This window comes from Pelodiscus sinensis, chromosome 4 (genome assembly GCF_049634645.1).
Source record: "Pelodiscus sinensis isolate JC-2024 chromosome 4, ASM4963464v1, whole genome shotgun sequence".
In the NCBI taxonomy this organism is placed as follows: Eukaryota; Metazoa; Chordata; order Testudines; family Trionychidae; genus Pelodiscus; species Pelodiscus sinensis.
In genome coordinates this window covers 19,709,054-19,729,350 of record NC_134714.1, presented here as the reverse complement: position 1 = coordinate 19,729,350, position 20,297 = coordinate 19,709,054, and the positions used below count along the sequence as shown (strand labels likewise).

The window sequence follows — 20,297 nt, the reverse complement described above, 5'->3', positions numbered from 1 at the left end:
TTGGCACCAGTACTACTGACAGGTTTTTTTTCTCCCTCTCTCTTCCTTTTCTGTTATAAATAGAGAGGTTCTTCCTTTTTTCTCCACTCGCATCTGGGGAAGTAGATTTTGCCCATGAAAACTCAGGATATTCTCTCTCTCAGTATGTATGTATATGTTAGTCTTTAAGGTGCTACAGGAGTACTCATATTTTTGAGTTACATAGTGCCTAAAACAATTTCCACCAGTTGCCAAACACAATTACATTACAAAATAGTTATCAAAATCTAAGAAACATTCTTCATATCAACATTCTCACAATCAGTGTATGTCATAAAGCTTAAAACTTCCCTCCCCCAATATACACTTTGTCTATCCATGGGAGCTCATTTATGATGGCACTAGCTCATTAACAGTGGCTACTATGCATATTGTATATAGCACTATGTGAATTAGCTTCAATGTATAGCTGAAGAAGTAGCAGCAGCAGCTAATTAATGCAATGAACTGGTTTCAAGCTTTAATTCTACAGTTTCTGCTGATATTTAGAACTCTTAAAAACCAATTGTTTATTTCTTCCCCAAATGTATTCAACATCACGGTAATTATATACGGCTTTATAATTAATCTGCATGACTTTTTAACTGTTGGGCAATGATTAACAGGCTTATAGGTTTTATTTAGAGGACCATATGCTAATTTGATGTCCTCCCCAGCTGTGACAAATTACTGAATCCCTGTAAACATGTTACAGTGCACACAGCTTACAGGAGTATATTTTACAAAATGTTTGAAAAGTTTAATAGAATTATGGCTTGTTTGCTACAAGGAGTGGCAATTGAGGTTAATTATGGAAAATCATGAGGGAAAAATTGGGAGACCCATAAAGCAAATACATTACATTTTTTAGTTTAGATCTTTGCACTAAGACTTCAATAAATTGAAGCACCTAAAATAGAACAAAGAAAAGCCCAAAGGGGACAATACTAACATGAGTTTGTGATACACTTGATTTTGTTACAAATTTTGATTATTTTAAGAAAAATATGGTTTTACTGGTAGATTACTTTTTATTTGAGGGCTTATGATTAAATAATTCATTAAAGACATTTTTAGATGAATGGAAAGATAGTGGAACTCTACTGATGTGCTCTCTGTGTCCTTAGTGCATTTCATGTCCCATGTACAGATGGGGAAAAACAAATGTATAAATACATAGTTAAAAAAATGTGTCAGATGAAGTACTTTATATAAAATCTTGTTTGTTCTTTGGTATTATTGATCACTATTTCACAACATTTAGTGCTGCAAAATGTTGTTTGCCATTGTCCCTTTTATATTCCCACGATTCCTTAGTTTTATTTTAACTATGCAATTAAAAATATTATGTTTGGGAGGGAAAAAATAGGAACATTTAGTGGAGTTTGTAGATGAGTCTGATAAACCTAATGTAATGAAATGGAACATTCTATTGACTTAAAGATTTGTTTTTGTGGAGCTGTTTTTTCCACTAGTAAAAGAGTTGACTGACCGTACTGTCATATGCCTTCTTTTTTTAAATGGAACTGATGCAGAAGATCTTTTCTCACTACTGTTGACTTCCCTTCTAGTTGTTTTAAAACCTTGCTTTCATAGAGAGCGTTTGTGTACATAATGGTTAACATTAACAAAGCAAAACCTGTGAAAACCCTACATCTTAGTTACAGCGTATCAGTTATGCAAGATTGAAAACATTGGAAAGTTTGTTTGACCATTCATACTATAAATTGTTCAAATATGCTGACCTACCTTTGCCAAAGTACCTATAATAAATTAGCCAAATTATGATAGATTGATGGCAACTGGGGATAATTGACTCCTGGCTTGGCATATTTCTATTGGTTTATAAAACGTCTATGTAAGAATGGTATAAATCTGATTTTTTTCTTGTAAGTTGCTCAGAACAAGGGCTCATTATGTTTTTGTATAGCACTAGCATATGGGGATCCTGATTATTAGTAGGTGCTAACTACTTTCTGAATGGTATTCTTCCTGCCTTATCCATCCACTGACTTTGATCTTTATCTATTCAGGTTTAGCACCCTTTCTCCTGATACTTTATGCATAGAGGTAGGGGGGTGGGTGACCGAACATCTTTCTCCCCCCCCTTCCCCCCCCCCCCCCCCCCCCCGGTTCCCTTCTCTTATTTGTTTTGAGTTTCCTTATCCTCTAATCATAACTCTGGTCATCTGAAGAAGTGGGCTGTGCCCACGAAAGCTCATGATACCATCTACATGTTTTGTTAGTCTATAAAGTGCTACCAGACCATTTGCTTGCTGTTTTTTTTTTTTTCTGTAACAGACTAACTCAGCTACCCCCTGAAGCTCCTGATTATTATTGGAGCTGTGAGTACTACTGCATTATAAATGTAAACATTTTTTTGAAAATCAAATATGGACCTCCCCTCTGTTCATAACAAGCATCAGATTGTACCAAATTCTTAAATTATAGAATCATAGAGCTGGAAGAGACCTCAGGAGGTCATCAAGTCCAGCCTCCTGCCCAAAGCAGGACCAATCCCAACTAAATCAACCCAGCCAGGGCTGATTAATTTATCATAATAGTCAAATTTATAGATTTTAGGGACAGAAGGGACCATTAGTCTGACTTCCTTCATGATACAGGGCAAAGAACCTCACCTTGTAATTTCTGTATAGATCATCATGCAAATGCCCAGCCATGTGGGAATCACATCTCTATTCCAAGGGAACTCGGAAAATATCTGCTCAGAAGAAAAACTATCTAAAGCTAATCTGGCCTTCAAATACTTTTTTAAATTTTCAACTCACTTCTTGTATGTCTATAGCTTGTCATTTAGGAAGCTAGTTGAAATGGAAAATATTAACAGTGCACTACCATGGTTTCAAATTTTTGGATTTCTTGTCAGTCTAACCTTGTGTCTTAGTTTCCTTTTAAGAGTCTTTACTAGCATGTACTCTCAACCTTAAATCCACTTTAACAAATTTCCCTGCTTACGTGCCTTTTGGTGTGAGAATCTCCTCTTAAAAATACACACACATTCCGAATGAGAATCAGGGGCGAGAAAGGGATCTTAAATAGTGGACATTCTATCTGATTCCCTGAAGTCTGCAGTAAGTGATATCCCACTTCTTGAGGCTAATTAAGATCTGAAGGAGAAGAGATTTGTTTCTAAAGTCTTATGTGGGAGCTGTAGGGGGAGCACATCAAGGGTTCATTGCCCTCTCCTTTCACATAGATGTATGAGGTCCACAAGAGTCCCATTCAGGGGAGTCCTAAGGAGTGAAACACTTCACCTATTGTAAGTGCTTGAACACCATGGCAAGCATCAGAAGACTTTTCAAAGCTGATCCAACAACTGTTTGTATTCCACAGGCAGTGGGAGGCTTGTGGCTCTGCTTGACCAACCTTAGGAATTACTTTAAAATGTTAGTAACTTTCTAAAGTAGAGTTTAATAAACTAACCTTTAATCTTGGGCACTAGGGCTTGGTAAGGTGACTCCAGTAAGCTATGTTTTTTTCCCCCTGCCTGTCTATTTTTTTTTGACTTTATAGAAAAAGCAAAAGTTATGATTTTGAATCCCTTTATATTTGGGGTCAGGAGCTAATGGTTTGGTGCACTTCTACCTTTGCAGAAAAGGTCTATCATGGCCTTAGACCTAGCCCACCAAACTTGATGTCAGTATTCCACTGCATATTTTTACATATGTGAACCAAAAACATGCTTATTATGGATCATTCATTCAGTTAAAGGTTAAAAAAATTATGAGAACACAATAATTTATTACCTAAAACTTTTTCGTGTTCTTGTCTTTTTCAGTCTCTCTAAACAAAATAAAAGAATTATCTATACAATTCTGGAACTTTCACCATTGCTTGATTCTTCTAACATGACGACAGATGATTGGGCTAAAATTTCCAAGAAGCTTGAGGTATTCTAAGTTTCAATAACCTTAATCATTTTCAGCTGAAATACTGCAGTTTAATTATTTTCACCTTCTGATAAAATAATTCAGTTTACTCTGCTCAAATCATTTATGTACTTACTGAATAGTATTGTACTTTTAATATTTTACATAGCACACTAACTTGTAGTTGACGGGTAGATACATAATATATAATAGTAGTGAAAATAAAAGACAAAGATTATGTTTTGTGAATGTCACAGATTTATCAGAAAATGTTTGTATGTTAAACTATCATTGAAGGAATTTTTTATAGCCAATAGCTTATGTGGTTTATTTTTACAAAATTATGTCAATTATAACTGAAATAAAAGAATGCATCTGAGGCTCCATAATACTATCAGCCAGGGTAATTAGAACTAGGAAGAATGGATTAATTTTTTCTCTCCCTTATTTTGGACACTGAAACTATAGGTTGAAACTCTCTAGTCTGGCACCCTTGGGACTTGACTGGTGCAGAACCAGAGAATTTGCTGAACCACAGAAGGTCAATACTGTCTAGCAGCATTACCAACACTTCCACTGCTTACTGGGCTCTTAGAAGACATTTAAGGGGCAAATTAGAGCTAAATAATAGAAGAGAACACTGGGTGCCAGGACTGGTGGCTGTAAACAACCTTTATGGGACCACATGAAACTTTGCTACACCCATGATAAGTGGGCATCCAACTAACTAAAATCATGCCAGACCATGGATGTTGCCGGACCAGAGTGCAGAACTAGAGAGGTTCAACCTGTAGCCTGCTTAGTTTCATTAGTCATTAGAACAGTATCATTGTAGATGGATTTCCTACACTTGGAGAAATGGCTGTGTACACAAAAATAAGTGACATTTATGAAAACCAACATATGAAATCCAAACCAATGTTTGAATTCTATATTGTTAATAAAAATTATCCTCAGCTCCTAATCTAAATCCAGTGTGTGCTTTTTAGGAAGGGGATCTGTTGTGGGGAAATGCTGGAAACATGAACGTGTAGTTGTTAATGTGAAATCTTAGGAAATTAAATGTGACTTCTTGTGAAAATAATCATTATGAACTTGGTGGTAGAAAACATTATACTCCCCTGGTTCTGTTCATCCTGCACATGGGTGATATCATTTCAACTGGGCTTGTATACAGTGGATTGTTTTTTTTTTTTCCCTCCACCACTGCAATGGCACCAGTGCAACTCCACCAGCACTGGCAGCACTGCTGAAGACCAGCTGCTGGTGATGTTCCTGCCATGCTGGTGATGTTCCTGTAACCCTGCTTGAAAGAGATCTACATGACATCACTGGTTGCCACTCCCACTCTTGCTACCACTACTGGAGCTGCACTGGTTGCAATGATGAAGGGAGACTTTCAGGTACCCAGCAGCATAGATTCAGCCAAGATGAATATATACAGCCTTCAGCTTGCATCAGATTGAACTATGTGGCTTATATTTGATTTTTTAAAAAAATGTATTAGCCTTTTAAAATATCAGATTGTTTATAAAGGCAATTACTCATGTAACCAACTGATGAATGTAAGTTATAAGTCTCCCTGTAAACCTGAGCGGGTAGGAGCCCATTATATCCCTCAACTAGAGAGCCTTGGCTTTTTAGGTGAAGAATTGTCTCTTGCTTTTAGTTCTGAAAGTCCCTGGTTCAGTCACATATGTCACACTGCAAAACAAATAAACGTTCAGAGCTATAGCCCATACACTTAATATCGAAGAGCCACTTTTCTCCAAATGTGAGACTGCTTGTAAAGGATATTACTTACAGTACAGAAGACAGCTCAACACAACTGTATTTTTTTAAAAATTGCATGTTAGCTTTATTTTAGCTTCAGCTCACAACAAAATTCCCTTTTCACATGAACTTTCCTTTTTGCTTAGTCTGGCAAGTATCTATTCCTTCTTCATTAACCTGTATCTCTCATTTCAATTTTCCTGCTTAAGTGCATGCTACCACAAGGTGGAGACACATAATTTAGCTTGAACATTTACAGAGCATAATGATAACATGCTGATTACTTGTCAAAGAGATGTGCTTTGTCTAAGAAACATTCATTTCTGTTGTTTTGGAGCATGAGACAGAAATTGAGAAACATGCTTTGATCTTAGCTTCTCTATCATATTGGAAAACTACCCAGAAGGAGCTGGCTAGGAGTGGTGGATTTGATGTCAGTCTTTGGGGTACATCCTTAAGTGATGTAAATCTGCATGGCTCCATTGAAATCAGTGGAACTACAGCAGTCCATGCTAGATAAGAATCTGGTCTTTAATAGTAAGCTAAATTAAATTTACGCCCATGAGTTAGTGACACTTAACAGTAAAATACAAATAAAATTGGACCCTTATAGTGGGGTTCTATGCTGAAGAATAATTCTGTGAAAACAGCATTGTAGAGTTTCACATGTTTGTGAATCAAAGATCTTTGGATCACACCTAATCAAGATTACAAGTGTAAATGGTTTTTTTCTAGTTGCCAGCCCTTGAAACTCAGAATTTAAGTCAAGCTAAGTTATTTCTGTCTAATGCATCATTCTCAGTATAGAATGCTACTTGTACCATCAGTACACAGACCAGAAACAAATCCAGTTCACTTTTCTATACCTATATAAGTACTGCAGTGCTAATAAGAATATTAAATAATTACTTTCTTTTGTAATTTAAGCATGTAAGACTGAAAAAACACAGGGAGCATATTGGTTGAGAAAGAGAAAAGACACATGATTACTTTTCTGACCACAGCCATAGTTTAAGCTTGATTGTCTTGGACAGTCTTATCATGATGTTCTTACACATCATCACAGTATCATAAAAATTAAGTGCTGACTTTAGCACGTTGCAATTTGGTATCATAACATAATGATTTATCCCCCCAAATATATTTGAATCCTTTTATTTCCTGCATGGTTAGTTTGCAAAACTGGGAATGGCTCTATCAGATTTCTGAGTAGATGGCAATAGTATACATTTGAGTATCTGTAGGCATGTGGAGAGGTAGACATCAGCATGTGGAAGAGGAAGTGATATTTACAAATGAAATAGTCGGTCAAAACTTACACTAATGCTTGCTTATTCTAGTGAGTAACATCAATAAAATAAATATTCTATTTCATGAAAATAAACAAACATGCTTACACTGACTTCCATGCTGTTGTTGGCACATGCTCAACTGAAAATCAAAGGGAAAATATTAGTTAAAAATGAAGATGGCAGATTTGGAAATGTCTTGTATGATCAGCTCATTAAATAGTAAGAAATTTTGGCTTTCCTGTTCCCCCTTCCAAAATCTAATATATGCCTTCCTTCCAATGGGATCTGCTGTGGACAGGGTGCCTTTTTACTTTTGCAGTCCAGAATATTGAGAGAGGCCTTCACATTCCTTACTTTTTAAATGTGTACATATTTTGAATAGTTCACATTATCAAGCAGAGATACTTTTTATGAGAGCTCTTTCAGTTTACTTAGCCATGGATGTATAGTAGTGACAATTTCATGCTTGTTCATCTGTCTTTGCTGGAGAATGTACATTCATAGTAACATGAGAAATGAAAAGTTGCAATACAATAGTTACTTTAGTGTTAATTTCTGAACGGAAGAGGGCACTCTTACACTGGCAATTTGCCTTTCTCTCATTTGGATTAAATGGGCTGTTTTCAATGTATTACAATAGTTCTGGTTTGCCTAATCTGTTCTTGTAAATGATGTAATCTCTAGAGTAAAAGCAGCTACAAGAAATCAGACTGTGCGACAGATTTGCATATGTTAACATTCTTGTTTAAAGCCAGTGCTAAACTTTTCTTAATTAGCAGTCTTCTGGTTTAAAATGCTGCATTAATATGTATACATAGATGAATCTGTCTCTGACTCTTCCATAATTAGTTAGAAGAATTAGATTTTATGTTGATTGCCTTATTAAAACTCTTAATTATGTTAAACTGAAAACCTGGACATTTTATGTATAATATATATAATTTTATATGTAATGTAATATATTATATAAAATATATATAATTTTATATATATATATATATATATATAATTTTAACATATAGCCTTTAAAACTATCACCCTACAGTAGAAGTAGTAAAGAAATATGTTTGACCTATGTCAATACCAGCACAGCATTGGTTCTAATTCTGCTTACTGTAAAAAATATCTTTCCATCTCCAGCAATACTATGAACAATACGATGGTTTTGTGATCCTTCATGGCACAGACACAATGGCATATACAGCTTCAGCTTTATCCTTCATGTGTGAGAACCTGGGTAAAACCATTGTTCTGACAGGATCTCAGGTAAATCTTAATTTTATGCTGAGGTAAAATACAGTGTGTTTGTATGTATATTGCATAGTATATTGATTAATGCTGCATGCTTTAGATGTGCAGGGGCAGATTCTCAGCTGATATAAATTGCCAGTTTTTGTTGATTTCAATAGGCCAATGGCAGTTCATGCCAGCTGAGGATTTGCTCCAAGTTTTTTATTACTAGTGATTCTAGAAACATAAGCATTATTGTATTAAATCACACCAGTAGTGGTTCTAGTCCAGTTGCCAACAGTGGCTAGTACTGGATGTGTCTGAGGAAAGTGCAATAAATCCTATGGTGTAATAATCTCTTTATACACAAAACCTCTTCCTAACCCCAGGCTATTAGTGGTTTATTTAAACCCAGGAGCATGGAGGCTCAGATCCCTTTATCAATTATTATCCTGCCTGGGTTGTTGTGTATGGATTATTTTTGTATCTGAGTGGAGCCATCATCAATCTCCTTGCTTTGGGGAACATTGAACTTAATTTGTTCAATACAGTTTGTTCCCATTTTGAACTCTTTTATGATTGCCAGAACAGGATGGATGTGTTTCATTAGCCACAGTGTGTCTAACATGGTATAGAAATGGGATGGCTTCTGCCTAACTTTGCAGTTGGCATGCAAATTTATTCATCTACATCATCCTGGAACTTAGTAAAGAATTTGGATGATGTCAATGAAAGAATAGAATCCAGGTCACAGTCTCTAACTTGTGTGGCGTCAATAGGGTTAGCTGCCTGCAGTGTATATTTTAAAAATCCACTATGGAATTTACTCTTTTTATTGTAGTGTTGTTTAGAGAACTGCCTGGCACATGAACCAGCAGCAGAGCATGCAATCTTAAACTTTTGCATTGTTTAAAGGAGCTCAGACATTGGGGATGATTTTGCTAATAAAGATTCAGTCTAAAAAGACTTGGAAGTCATCATCCTTTAAGTAACCATACTGGCTCTCTATATTTAGCCTTGTCCTGATCTGTCTATAGTGGTTCACCTTTTATATCCAGCCAGGAAGAGTAGGGCAAATGATGTCCTCAGATGATGCTCTGGGTAACTTGGAATTAAGTGAGGCTATTGCTCATCTTACTTTCTGTACAATTTTTTTCCTTCATGCTTCCTCATTGAAGAATTGAACACACATACTTTCTGTTCTCAATATTGTTGCTAAACTGGGTTTCACTTCTGAAAGAAAATACGCAGTTGCTTAATCAGACCAGAATAATCTCTTTAATGAGATTTTTTTAAATATAGTTATTACAATAAGAGGAAAAATATGAAAAAACCCAATGATATATTTTCTGAAAAAAAATTGTTTTATATTCAGAGGGAGAAATTCCACCATCTGCTTCTGTCTAAAATAGTTTGGATGAAGAAGTAAATCTTATTCACTGTAGATGGTATAATTGGAGATTACCTTGATTATTACATAAATTATTCATGTATTGATACTTTATTTGTATTGCATGAGCTGGATTCTCTTTTGCTGTGTGTATATATAAGAAAAAGGGTATAATTGCAGTCTCTTCTTTTTAGGTGCCCATATATGAATTGCGGAATGATGGTCGAGCCAATCTGCTGGGGGCACTGCTGATTGCTGGGCAGTTTGTAATTCCTGAGGTCTGTTTCTCTAGCATCAGAATTCCCTGTATCTAGTAAAACCAAATGTTTACACTTTTAAAATATATTTGTTAACCAACAAGGAATGTGCATTAATCTTTAGAGGGATCCTGTCAAGGTCAACAGATTCTCATCTGACACAGTGCACTGTCAGGCTTAACTTACAGTATGTTTTTAAAATATTGTATAGACTTGACAGGTCTCTGGCATACTGAAATCAAACATTCTCATTTGTACACTGTGCTCAGGATTCAAATAAAAAAGTGTGTGGGGAGGTGGTCATGGTGGGAATAGTTCAAACTAAAGAGAATTTTAGTACTAGTGAATTTTTTTGTCGATATAAAGACTGTAGAGCCTATTATGTTAAAGGAGAGCATACTCAGCAGCTTTGAAAGCTTCCCCATGTGGACTTATTAATATGTCTGAAATAGGATCTGAAGAACCCACCCATAAAGCTGAGAAAGTAGTTCATTTTTCACCCTTGTTCAGTCTGCCCCAACTGACACTGCCAGTTGTTTGTGAATTAAGGCCAGCAACTTATTGACCAAGATTTTCCGAAGTGAATAGTAATTTTTAATGCCTTAATATTTATGGCATTCAGTTTGAGACATCTTTGAAGTAGACTGACTTTTCTCTAAGCATTGAGTTCCCTGATGCCTTTTAGGCATCTTAAGTTTGGCACACAAAAATAATATACATATAATCACTAGTCTCCTTGGAACCTCTTCACCATTTTTTGTAGGCCTCCAAACAGCCATTGGACTTCGAATTTCAGATGCTTATGACAGCTCTTTAAAAATCCCCTCTTTTCCTCTCTTTACCTCCACTTTGTTAATCAAAAACCCTCCAATGAATCAGACTTCACTGTCTCTCCTAGATTTTGCAGGCTTTTGTGAGGGGAATTATGTAACTAGTTAAACTTTTAACTTTTAAGAGTTAAAGAACAATCCATAGACTGATTTTTTTTAAAGTATAAGAGTTGTAAATCTGCCAATCTCTAAATACGTCTCATTACTTTAAAGATTTAGAAAACATTTTAAAAGATGCAGACAACAGTATCTGTTTATATCTTTAATTACTGGCTTCTACACAGACATGTTTCTTTATTTTTTCTTGTAGGTGTGCCTGTATTTTTATAATAAACTATACAGGGGAAATAGGGTGACTAAGGTGGATGCTGGGAGTTTTGATGCCTTTTCCTCACCTAACCTGCCTCCACTTGCAAATGCTGAGGTTGATATTACAAGTAAGCAGTTTCATTTTTTTAAGGTCTGTAATTTATGACGCATGCAAAAGCGCATTGCCTTCCTCAAGAGCTGTTTCAGAATTTGATTAGTACTTGTACAATTGAGACACACTTTTTCTGAAGTATGGATGATTTAAAAGCATTATGTTATGCCATTTGTGTCTTGACACTGTTCCATATGCTCTAGAAGCTGTTAAAATGATAGTTGTATAAGCTATACGACTCAGCGATTAAACTACAGAAAGATTTTGTACAGTTCTCTGTTATACATAGACATGGCTACATTGATTCTTACCAAATAGCTGAGCACTTGGGAAGAAAACATTTTGGGAATGTGCCACTTGCCATGAAAATATTTGGTCTGGAGATAAAATAAGGTGGATACAAGCAAAAAAAAAAAAAAACCAAATTGGTTTAATCATTTTAAGAATTACACTAGATCCTGAAATAAGGCACAAGTGGGACAGTATCTGCATAGTTTTTGATAGCTCGTTCATATCTGCACTTTGCTTAATAATCATTTGATAAGGTTCTTTATTGGGTGCTTAAGAAATCAATATACTTTTAAATCAGAAGGACACTGTTAATTAATGTTGCTAGGTCTAAGATTTGATCTTTCTTTCTAATTTATTAGACATTATGCAATCTGGATGTGTGTTCCTGGCTTTTTTTATTATTAAAAAATACAAAATGATTTCGGTACCAGTATGCAAAGTTACTGTCACAAATCATTGTGCATATGTGATGGATGAAGTTCCTTTTTGTTGAAGAAACTTACTTAAAATGTAAAGGGGTTACTATAAACTTTGACTAAAGTATACTTCTGAAAATTATTTCGTACACTGTCTAAAAATATATCTGGGGGTAGAAGTGGTCCAGGGAAGTGAGCATTGACCTCATATCTGAATTAAGTTTCAGGCTAGCCCCAGTGGATGTCCACTTAACTTGAAAAACACCTCCTGTAGTGTTGTTGAAAAGATTGGTGCTGTGCTTAAAATGTTAGATTGGGATTTGGAAATCTGGATTTTATTTCTTGTGCCATAGACTTGCTGTATAACCTTGAGAGGTCACTTAATTTTTCAACTGGGGAAGAGAGAAGTTAAGCTAATGATACATTCTCTACCTCAGAACTCTTTTGCAAGGATTTCCATTATTGTTTATATAGAAACTATGATGATGAGCACTATTAAAAAAACCTATTATTTATTTTAAAAAAAATTGACAGTCCACTTGGCCACATTCCAAGATTTGAATAGTAGATTTGTACCTCTCAAAACTGAGGTGCATCTTGTGAAATTCCCCACAGTATCTGCCTTTGGTATGTCTGGTTGACAGTGGGGCTGACAGCCTCGCAGGCCCATTGGCAAGGCAGGGGTAGTGGTGGTGGGGAGGCTCTGCGCTCCTGGCAAGGGGATGGGACTCGGACAGAAGGGGCAGGGATGGGGCTAGCTTCTCCCAGGCAGCTCAGCACTGCCTGGAGCATTCTGCCTATCCCAGGCAGCTCCCAATGCTACGTAGGGCTCCTGTGGTGATTTAAAGGGCCCAGGGACTGGCTGCTGCCTCTGCCACAGTAGCAGCAGTGATAGTCAGCTCTGGGCCCTTTTGAATTACGGGGCCCTGGGTAGCTTTCCCCCTGGCTGCGGGACTACTGGCAGATGAAGGGAATCTCCTTCTTACTGTTGCTATCACTATTTAGTTAAATTTAACTCTGGCAAATAAATGACCTCTACTGTTAAGGGAAAAAATATAGCTTTTTAATGTATGGGTTGGGCCTTGCAGGTCTGGCACCCTTGGGACATGACTAGTTCTGGATGAGGGATTTTGCCAGACCACAGGAGGTCATATCTGTCCCCGCTCCCCCATCCCCCACCTAGTGCTGGACTAGCCACCAGCCTCCTGGCCAGCTCCCACCCTTGCCACCAGCTCTGTTGCCCTACAAGCCCCCACCTTTCCTGCAAAGCCGGGCATCCCAGCCCCAGCCCAGCTACCAGTGCACTGGACTCCCGGTCCCACTGGGCAGCCTACCTGAGGCAGCCTGGGCTCCCGGTCCCGCTGGGATGTGCCAGGCTCCTAGTGCTGCTGGGCAATCCTGCTGCAGTATGCTGGGCTATGGCCCTGTCAAACAGCCTAGCGGTGGGGACCCTAGCCCCCAGCCCTCCACCAGGACTCTCTGGTCCTGGAACATCTATGGTCCTTCTGTACCACAGATGTTGCCAGACCAGAGAGTCCCATTTACAGAGGTTCAGCCTGTATTAGACTAACCAGAATGCTTTCCTTCATGCTGTATCAGCATTCTGGGATGAGTTGTCTTGAATTTTTCACTGAATTTCTATGAACTTGGACAAAAATGACTATAAATACTCAGTTTTCTGAATGATCAAGAATGGAATCAATTGTGAATCTATTCCGTGAATTCTTTCTTGGGTTACAATGATTTTCTATGTGAGTACCTGTTTTTGTAGTAGAAAAATGATAAAGCTATCAATTACTTTTCCTAGCCACAATATCATGTTACATTTTTAAGCAGAACTCCCCATTGAAATCAGAGGGGAGTTTTGCTTAAATACTGATGGCATCAATTGCCCCATTATTACTATTTGTTTCAATTGATTGCACCATTCATGTAGCGTCACTTGTCCAAAATGAAAGTGCCAGTATTGAACGATTTTTTCATTTTGGAAAAAACATAGTTCACAGAATACAGACAGTATCTATAACTGTTATATCTTTACTCTGTCTAAAATAAATTACTTGAAAGATAGTTATTTTCCTTGAGTGCACTCTTAAAATCCTCATGAGATGCTGTTATGGAGAAAAAGAACCATTTGGGGCTTTTAAAAACAAAATAAAGCAACCCAATTATTTTTAACCTTTTAAATTGCTCGTGCACATTGTCTTCCTTCCGTTTTTTTAGACAAATCCATCTCTCTTGCTGCTTCAGTCTGATGCCAATCTGCTGTCAGTTCCAGAAGGAGGTATAGACAGTCTACAGAATTTTCCTCTGAGAATTTAGCTCCACAGGGTCTACAAACTGGGAGACAAGCTGGGCTTGGAAGGTGCCACAGATATAGATGAGGAAGAATTGATTATCTTTTTCCAGAAGTAGAATGGCAGGTGGGAGTACAATGGGACCAGAGCCCTGTACAAATGATTAATTTGTGCAGACGGGTGAGGTGGAGAGAGATTGCTGGAGTTAGAGAGCTATGCTATGCTGTATCTCTCTCAGCAGCAAAAAGTAAGGAGAATAGAGGTCAGTCTGCACTCTGTACACCTGAAGCAGCCTCTCCAGTTGTTCCTCTCATTTATTTCCCCATTGGCCCATCATCCTACTGATCAGTCCTTGTTGTTGATTTCTGACCCCAAGAATCCTCTTTTCTTGTAATGTCCCTAGTCAATATTTAGAAGTTTCCTGTTGCTTTGTCAGTACCTTCCTTCAGTCCCATTGTCCATTTCTGGACCCACTGCCTATATCAACTTCCCCAAAGTTTTGGATCTGATGATCTTGATTTTTGTAGGAGGCAGTGGCAACAGTGAAAAGATTCCAGAGTACAGTGTGTGTGAACAGTGCTCAAATACTAAAAGCTCCTTATGCAACATAGTAGGGATGTAAGCGACTAGTCGACTGTTCAATAAGCAAATGCTTATCGGATAGTCAACTTGACTAGTCGCTTCTCTTCCCTCTCCCCCCCCACCCTTGTTTCCTCTATCAGAGAGGCGCAGCAAGGGTGGGGGAGCAGGAGCTGGTTCTGGGCGGAACTGGTAAAGCTGGTTCCCCCCAGCACCGTCTCTGCAGGAGAGCAGGGGAGGCAGAGGCACAGCGGAAAACGGCGTGAGCAGGGACAGCTTCCGCTTTTGAAATGTACAAGAGCCTTCTGGAGCCCTTGTACATTTCAAAATCAGAAGTGCTGCAGGGAGCATCGGGTGAACAGGGACTTAAGCAGTCCCCGCTCGCCTATGCTCTCTGTAGTCCCCACCCCTTGCTGCCTCTATAAGAGGCAGCAAGGGGAGGACAGGAGGCAGCTGAAAAGCAGGGGAGGGATAGGGGACGCTTCTGTGAAACAGCCCCTGTCCACAGGAGTCCCAGCGGGGAGCTGGGCCCCACTGTGGACAGGGGCTATTGCTACCAAGCAACCCCTGTTCACAGCAGCCAGGGCTGGATGCTGTAATCAGGGGTCGCTTGGCAGCAGCATCTATGCACACTATTAACCTTAATGGCTTAACTACCCTCTCTCTTTTACATTAATTATCATTGGCCAGGTTACTATGGCTTGCTTGGCAGTACTAGGAAGTTCTGGTTAAACAGTAAAAAGTCCAAGTAATTTATTTATTCATATTATCAAGGCAAATGCCAGCTCTATACTTGGAGGTATTTTTTTCCTCTACAAATACAGACATGTTTGTTGTAATGAATATTTAGTTGGGATAGACTAATTTCAAAAGGTGTGTATCAATTATAACAAATTATTGACAGAAAAAGGCAGCTATGTTTTTTTGTCTTGTTTGCCACCTTTATGAACCATCCATAAGTAGGTTTATGTTCTCCACCTGTTGGCTGTCACCCTAAATTCTAATGAACACTGGTGTCGCTTATATAGTGACACAACTTGCCTGTCACTTTGCAGAGAGAAGAAAGTGCTGCTGTTTGACTGGAACTCTGTGATCATTAAAGCTGTATTTCTTGTTTGATTTCATAACTTTGAATTCAGTCACCACTCCTTAGGGAGGTGTCACTTTTAGAGTTACTGTACTCCTGTAATGAATGAGTTTAAACCTGTATGGTTGCATTTGCATATGTATTGCCTAACAAAAGTTTGCTGCTTTCTAGAATGTGTTGTATTAGTTTGATTCCTTTCCCTCTGCCCTGATGTATGGTTTTGTTTTTGTTAGATTAAATGCAAAGAAACAAGACTTTTGCCATCTGATACTTCTGTAAAGGGAAGTATCCAGGGCCCATGATCCTTCCACATTCTTACTCCTTTCTATTCAGTAATTCTAAACCTTTCAAGTGAACAACATCCTCAGTACAGACAGTCTGACATCCTAGCATGTCAGATATTACACCTTGTGGGATATAAAGCACAAATTTGAAATTTTACAAAGTCTGCACAATATACTAAATCAATCTCTTCATATTTCAACTGGATTGTATGGTAACTGTGGTATATCAGTCTGGTTCATGCAGAGATTTAACTGTGGAACAGTGGCTAGCGAGACTTCTGGACTCCATCCCCTTCTGACCACCAACCCTCTCCCCAAAATGATTTAGGTTACTTTCAAATTTGGCTGCTTAAATTTGAAAATCATCTTACATTTGTAGGTGTCTAATTTTAGGCACCCAATTTTGAAAACCTTCAAGGTTTTACATTTTTGTTTTTCTGTCTCGTGCTTTTATATCTCACATGAGTAATGTGCTTATCTTTGTTCCTAAAATAATCAGTGTTGTATCCAAATTTACATAATGCAGAGGAGTATGTATGCTACATAAGTTAAAAGCTTTTTTACAAGCGTAGCCCATCCAAGTCAGAACAGGTTGCTTGTTATTTGCTTTAGTGTGCCAAAAACCTTAATGAATAACTTTACTAGTTAGCCAGTTCATCATATAGGATCCCATAAAGCATTATTCTGAACACAGAAAGGCAGAATTTCTCATACTTCATCACATTCATCATATAAATAATAAGCTTCTTTACTTCATATTGGCGGTTCTTATGATTATTTTCATTAAATGATCCAACAGAATGAAATAAATTGTACATAAATTGAGCTATGGCATGGAAAATTTCTCTATTCCTAAGAGGGTGTATATGGCAACACAAACAGTGTAAAAGAATTAAGGAATGAGTTTATCCCTCTCTGCACGGCTCTCTGCCCAATTTGAAATGGCTCTAAACAAGGCTTAGTTGGACGTGAACGGATTTATATTTTTGTTTGAGAACTATTCCAGCTCAATTGGATTAATTAGATTGGAACCCAAAGCAGAATACACGAGTGGTGTTAACTGCAAGATGGAAAAATGTCACCTGTAAAGATAACTATGCTACTCTTATCCCTGCAGTCATGATCTGCATTAAGTAGCTCAATGAAACTCTGTGTGTGAGGAATGATGCTAACTAGAGAAGTTTCCTGGCCATATTAATTTTGTTTAAACTAGGTATCTCTTCTGGGCTAAGTTACTTTCCTCTATTAATGTTGTAATATTTTGAACACAGAGCATTATTCAGTAGAGCACATTTTCAGATAGAGGTTCAGAAAATGTAAGGTAAACATTAGACTTATCCTGGTTATCTCAGCTTTAACCTTATCTTGTCATGGATCTCTACTGTGAGTTAGTTTAATCTTCTTTTGGTAAAGTTAACAAGGATAGGTCTAATTTACTCTTCAGATTAAAAAAACCCATTAAATACACTGATCGTTTCCAAAGTAGGTAATACCTACTCTCTTGGACAGCTTGCTGGCCTGGCTGAAGCAATGTCTATACTACAGAGTTTTTTCGGAAAAACAGCCTTTTTTCCCAACAAACTTCACTTGCGTCCACACTGCAATTGTGTTCTTTCAAAAAAAAAAAAAAAATCAAAAGAACAGAGGGGGTTTTTCCGACATTGTTAAACCTCTTTCTACAAGGAAGAAACCTTTTTCTGAAAGAGCTCTTTCAGAAAAAGGCGTGTGTGGACGAGGGAGAGGGGCTCTTTCTAAAGAAGAGAAAAAAGGAAAAAGCATAGGTACCCTAGGCTATGTCTAGACTGCAAGCCTCTTTCGAAAGAGGTTTTTTCAAAAGTATCTTTCGAAAAAGCCTCTTTCGAAAAAGAGCGTCTAGACTGCAAGCAGTACTTTCGAAAAAGCAAGCCGCTTTTTTGAAAGAAAGCAGTGAGTGAGTCTGGATGCTCTCTTTCTAAAAAGCCCTGTTGGCATTCAAGTGCTCTTTCGAAAAAAGGCATTCTTCCTCGTGAAATGAGGTTTACCGCCGTCAAAAGAAAAGCCGCGTTCTTTCGATTTAATTTCGAAAACGCAGCTGCAGTCTAGATGCAGGTGAAGTTTTTTCGAAAAAAGGCTACTTTAAAAAAAAAAAAAAAAAAAACCACCCTGAGTCTGGACACAGCCCTAGTGGCTACTCCGTCCATAGTAATCACAGCTTAAATGGGAGATAATGTCCATTCAGTGTGGACGCTATCTTTTGAAAAAGCAGATTGGCAGTGTGGACACTCTCTTTTGGGAGAAGTTTTATTGGAAGATCTCATCTGGAAAATCTTCTTCTGAAAGAAGCCTACAGTCTAGACCTAGCCTGTGTGAGATTTCTAATGTTTCATAGTTTGATTCTAAACTAATTACTATTTAGAAAGTAAGAATTTATTGGAGCAAAATTATTGCTAGAGAGTTGAAGATATGGTAAGTAAATAGGTATGGCTTGTAGTAGGGAAGGCAGCAAGAATGAGGATGAAGGAGCAGAGCTTGAGACCAGGAACCATTTCATGCATAATGAGGTGGGGGTTTTTGGTTGCTCTTTCATATTCTCCTCTTTGCAGGAGTGTTCAGGTAATATAACAAAAGCATCCTCTAGCTCTAGTGTTAGACACAGGCTTTCTGCTTTTTCCAGTACTCACCTTCATCGAAACTGCTTAGAAATAAACAATCTCATGGCCAATTGAGTCTTTTATGGATATCTGTTTCTTTGGTCGATGTTACCCAGGACTTAAACTTTTCTACCAGTTAGCATCTGTAATAGAGTAAACGTGTTACTGCATAATAATATGTATTATTACATATTACAAAGTAAAGTATGTAGCTTGATCCATTTCATCCCTAGGCTTGGTTGACCTCAAGAAGTTCCTCTTCTGCCATATTGGTGTGATGAGGCAAGAAAATTGTCTTTTTCAGAACATCACTTTATATGTTCTTATCACTTGTCAAACTGCTTGGACCCATTCTGTGTCTGTTGGTGGCATGTTGCATTTCCAGTGTCATGTTATTGTGTTGTAATCTGCCACATAGAGCCAGCAGCAGGCATGGCACTGGGTTCAACATCTCTGGATTACTTTCCATTGATCCAAAATAGAACCATCTCGAGCTCACACCTTGTAACATGGGAAATTCATACACCATGCATGGGTGCCTCTGAGAGGCAATGCTTCCCCACTTGCAATCACAGAGTCTGTGTGTAGAAAAGAAACTTTTAATAAAGGAAGGGAAGTAACTTGGCATTAATTTGGGAAAAACCTCACAAACAGGGTTCATAAACAAAAAACATGAGTAAAAGTCCTACCCCAATTAGGTTGGGCAATGTCCTTTTCCTCTCAGGTTCTTAAATCCAGCAATCTAAATGTCCCCTTTACATGCCCAACTCTTCTCTGCACCCAATTGCTGTTGCTGCCCTTGGTCACAGCAGACCCAGAGTTCAGAAGTGAATCTGCAGAATTCATCTCCGATCCTGGGTGAGAAGACAAAGAGGCATCTTACTCACCATGCTGGTAATTTGCCATCTGCCTGATTACTACTTTCTGCTGCCACTCTGCTGGCTGTCAGTCAGCATCTGTTGCCTTCAACCTCTTGGCTATGACTTCTGCCCATCAGTCTCAAGTGATTTCAGCTCCCAGGGATTTCTACCCTGCCTTCTGAGAGTTGAAGAAACAGAGCTCCACCACAAATAACATAAAAAAGAGACTTCTGAGGATGCCTATTTAGCTCTGTTCATTGAGTAGTGGGGGGGAGGAGGAATGGTCCAGTTTAATCAAGGGAGGTTATATAGCCCGACCAGAATAACCTTCCCTCGCCCCTCCTAGAACTCTGAAAGCTGAGCCACTTCTTAGCAAGGTTCTTTCTGCTGTGAGCCCTTTCCTTTGGAATAGATTTAGAACAGTCCTGTTTTTCTGTATTCCCACAAACAATACAAACATTGGTAACCATAGTTCTGCTACCCCTGAATTTAATACAAACATAGGTGGTGTTGGGTCACAAATTAAGTTGATTGCAATGAGAAAAATACTACTCCATCTGCTGAATAACTAACAAATTTAAGCAAAGCAGGAGAAAACTGCATTTACATAGACACGCCCAGGGTCTCTCTTTTTTTCCCCCCCTCCCCTCCTTCCAGCTAGAAAGGCCCATTTGAAATCATGGGAAGGTGGGCGGGCAAAGCCCGCCCACATTCTAAAAGCCCCTCCCCAACCTTATGGGAGGGACACTGAA

General features: G+C 38.2%; 1 protein-coding gene across 1 annotated transcript in view; it reads left to right on the top strand.

The window, feature by feature from the left end:
• The window catches only part of ASPG (asparaginase), a 79,583-nt gene that overhangs the window by 14,961 nt on the left and 44,325 nt on the right, over positions 1 to 20,297 (top strand). Inside the window, exons 3-6 of the mRNA XM_006116900.4 lie at positions 3,818 to 3,929; positions 8,114 to 8,239; positions 9,788 to 9,871; positions 10,991 to 11,117. Coding sequence (XP_006116962.2) covers positions 3,818 to 3,929; positions 8,114 to 8,239; positions 9,788 to 9,871; positions 10,991 to 11,117 — 449 coding nt within the window. The remainder of the gene's footprint in view (positions 1 to 3,817; positions 3,930 to 8,113; positions 8,240 to 9,787; positions 9,872 to 10,990; positions 11,118 to 20,297) is intronic.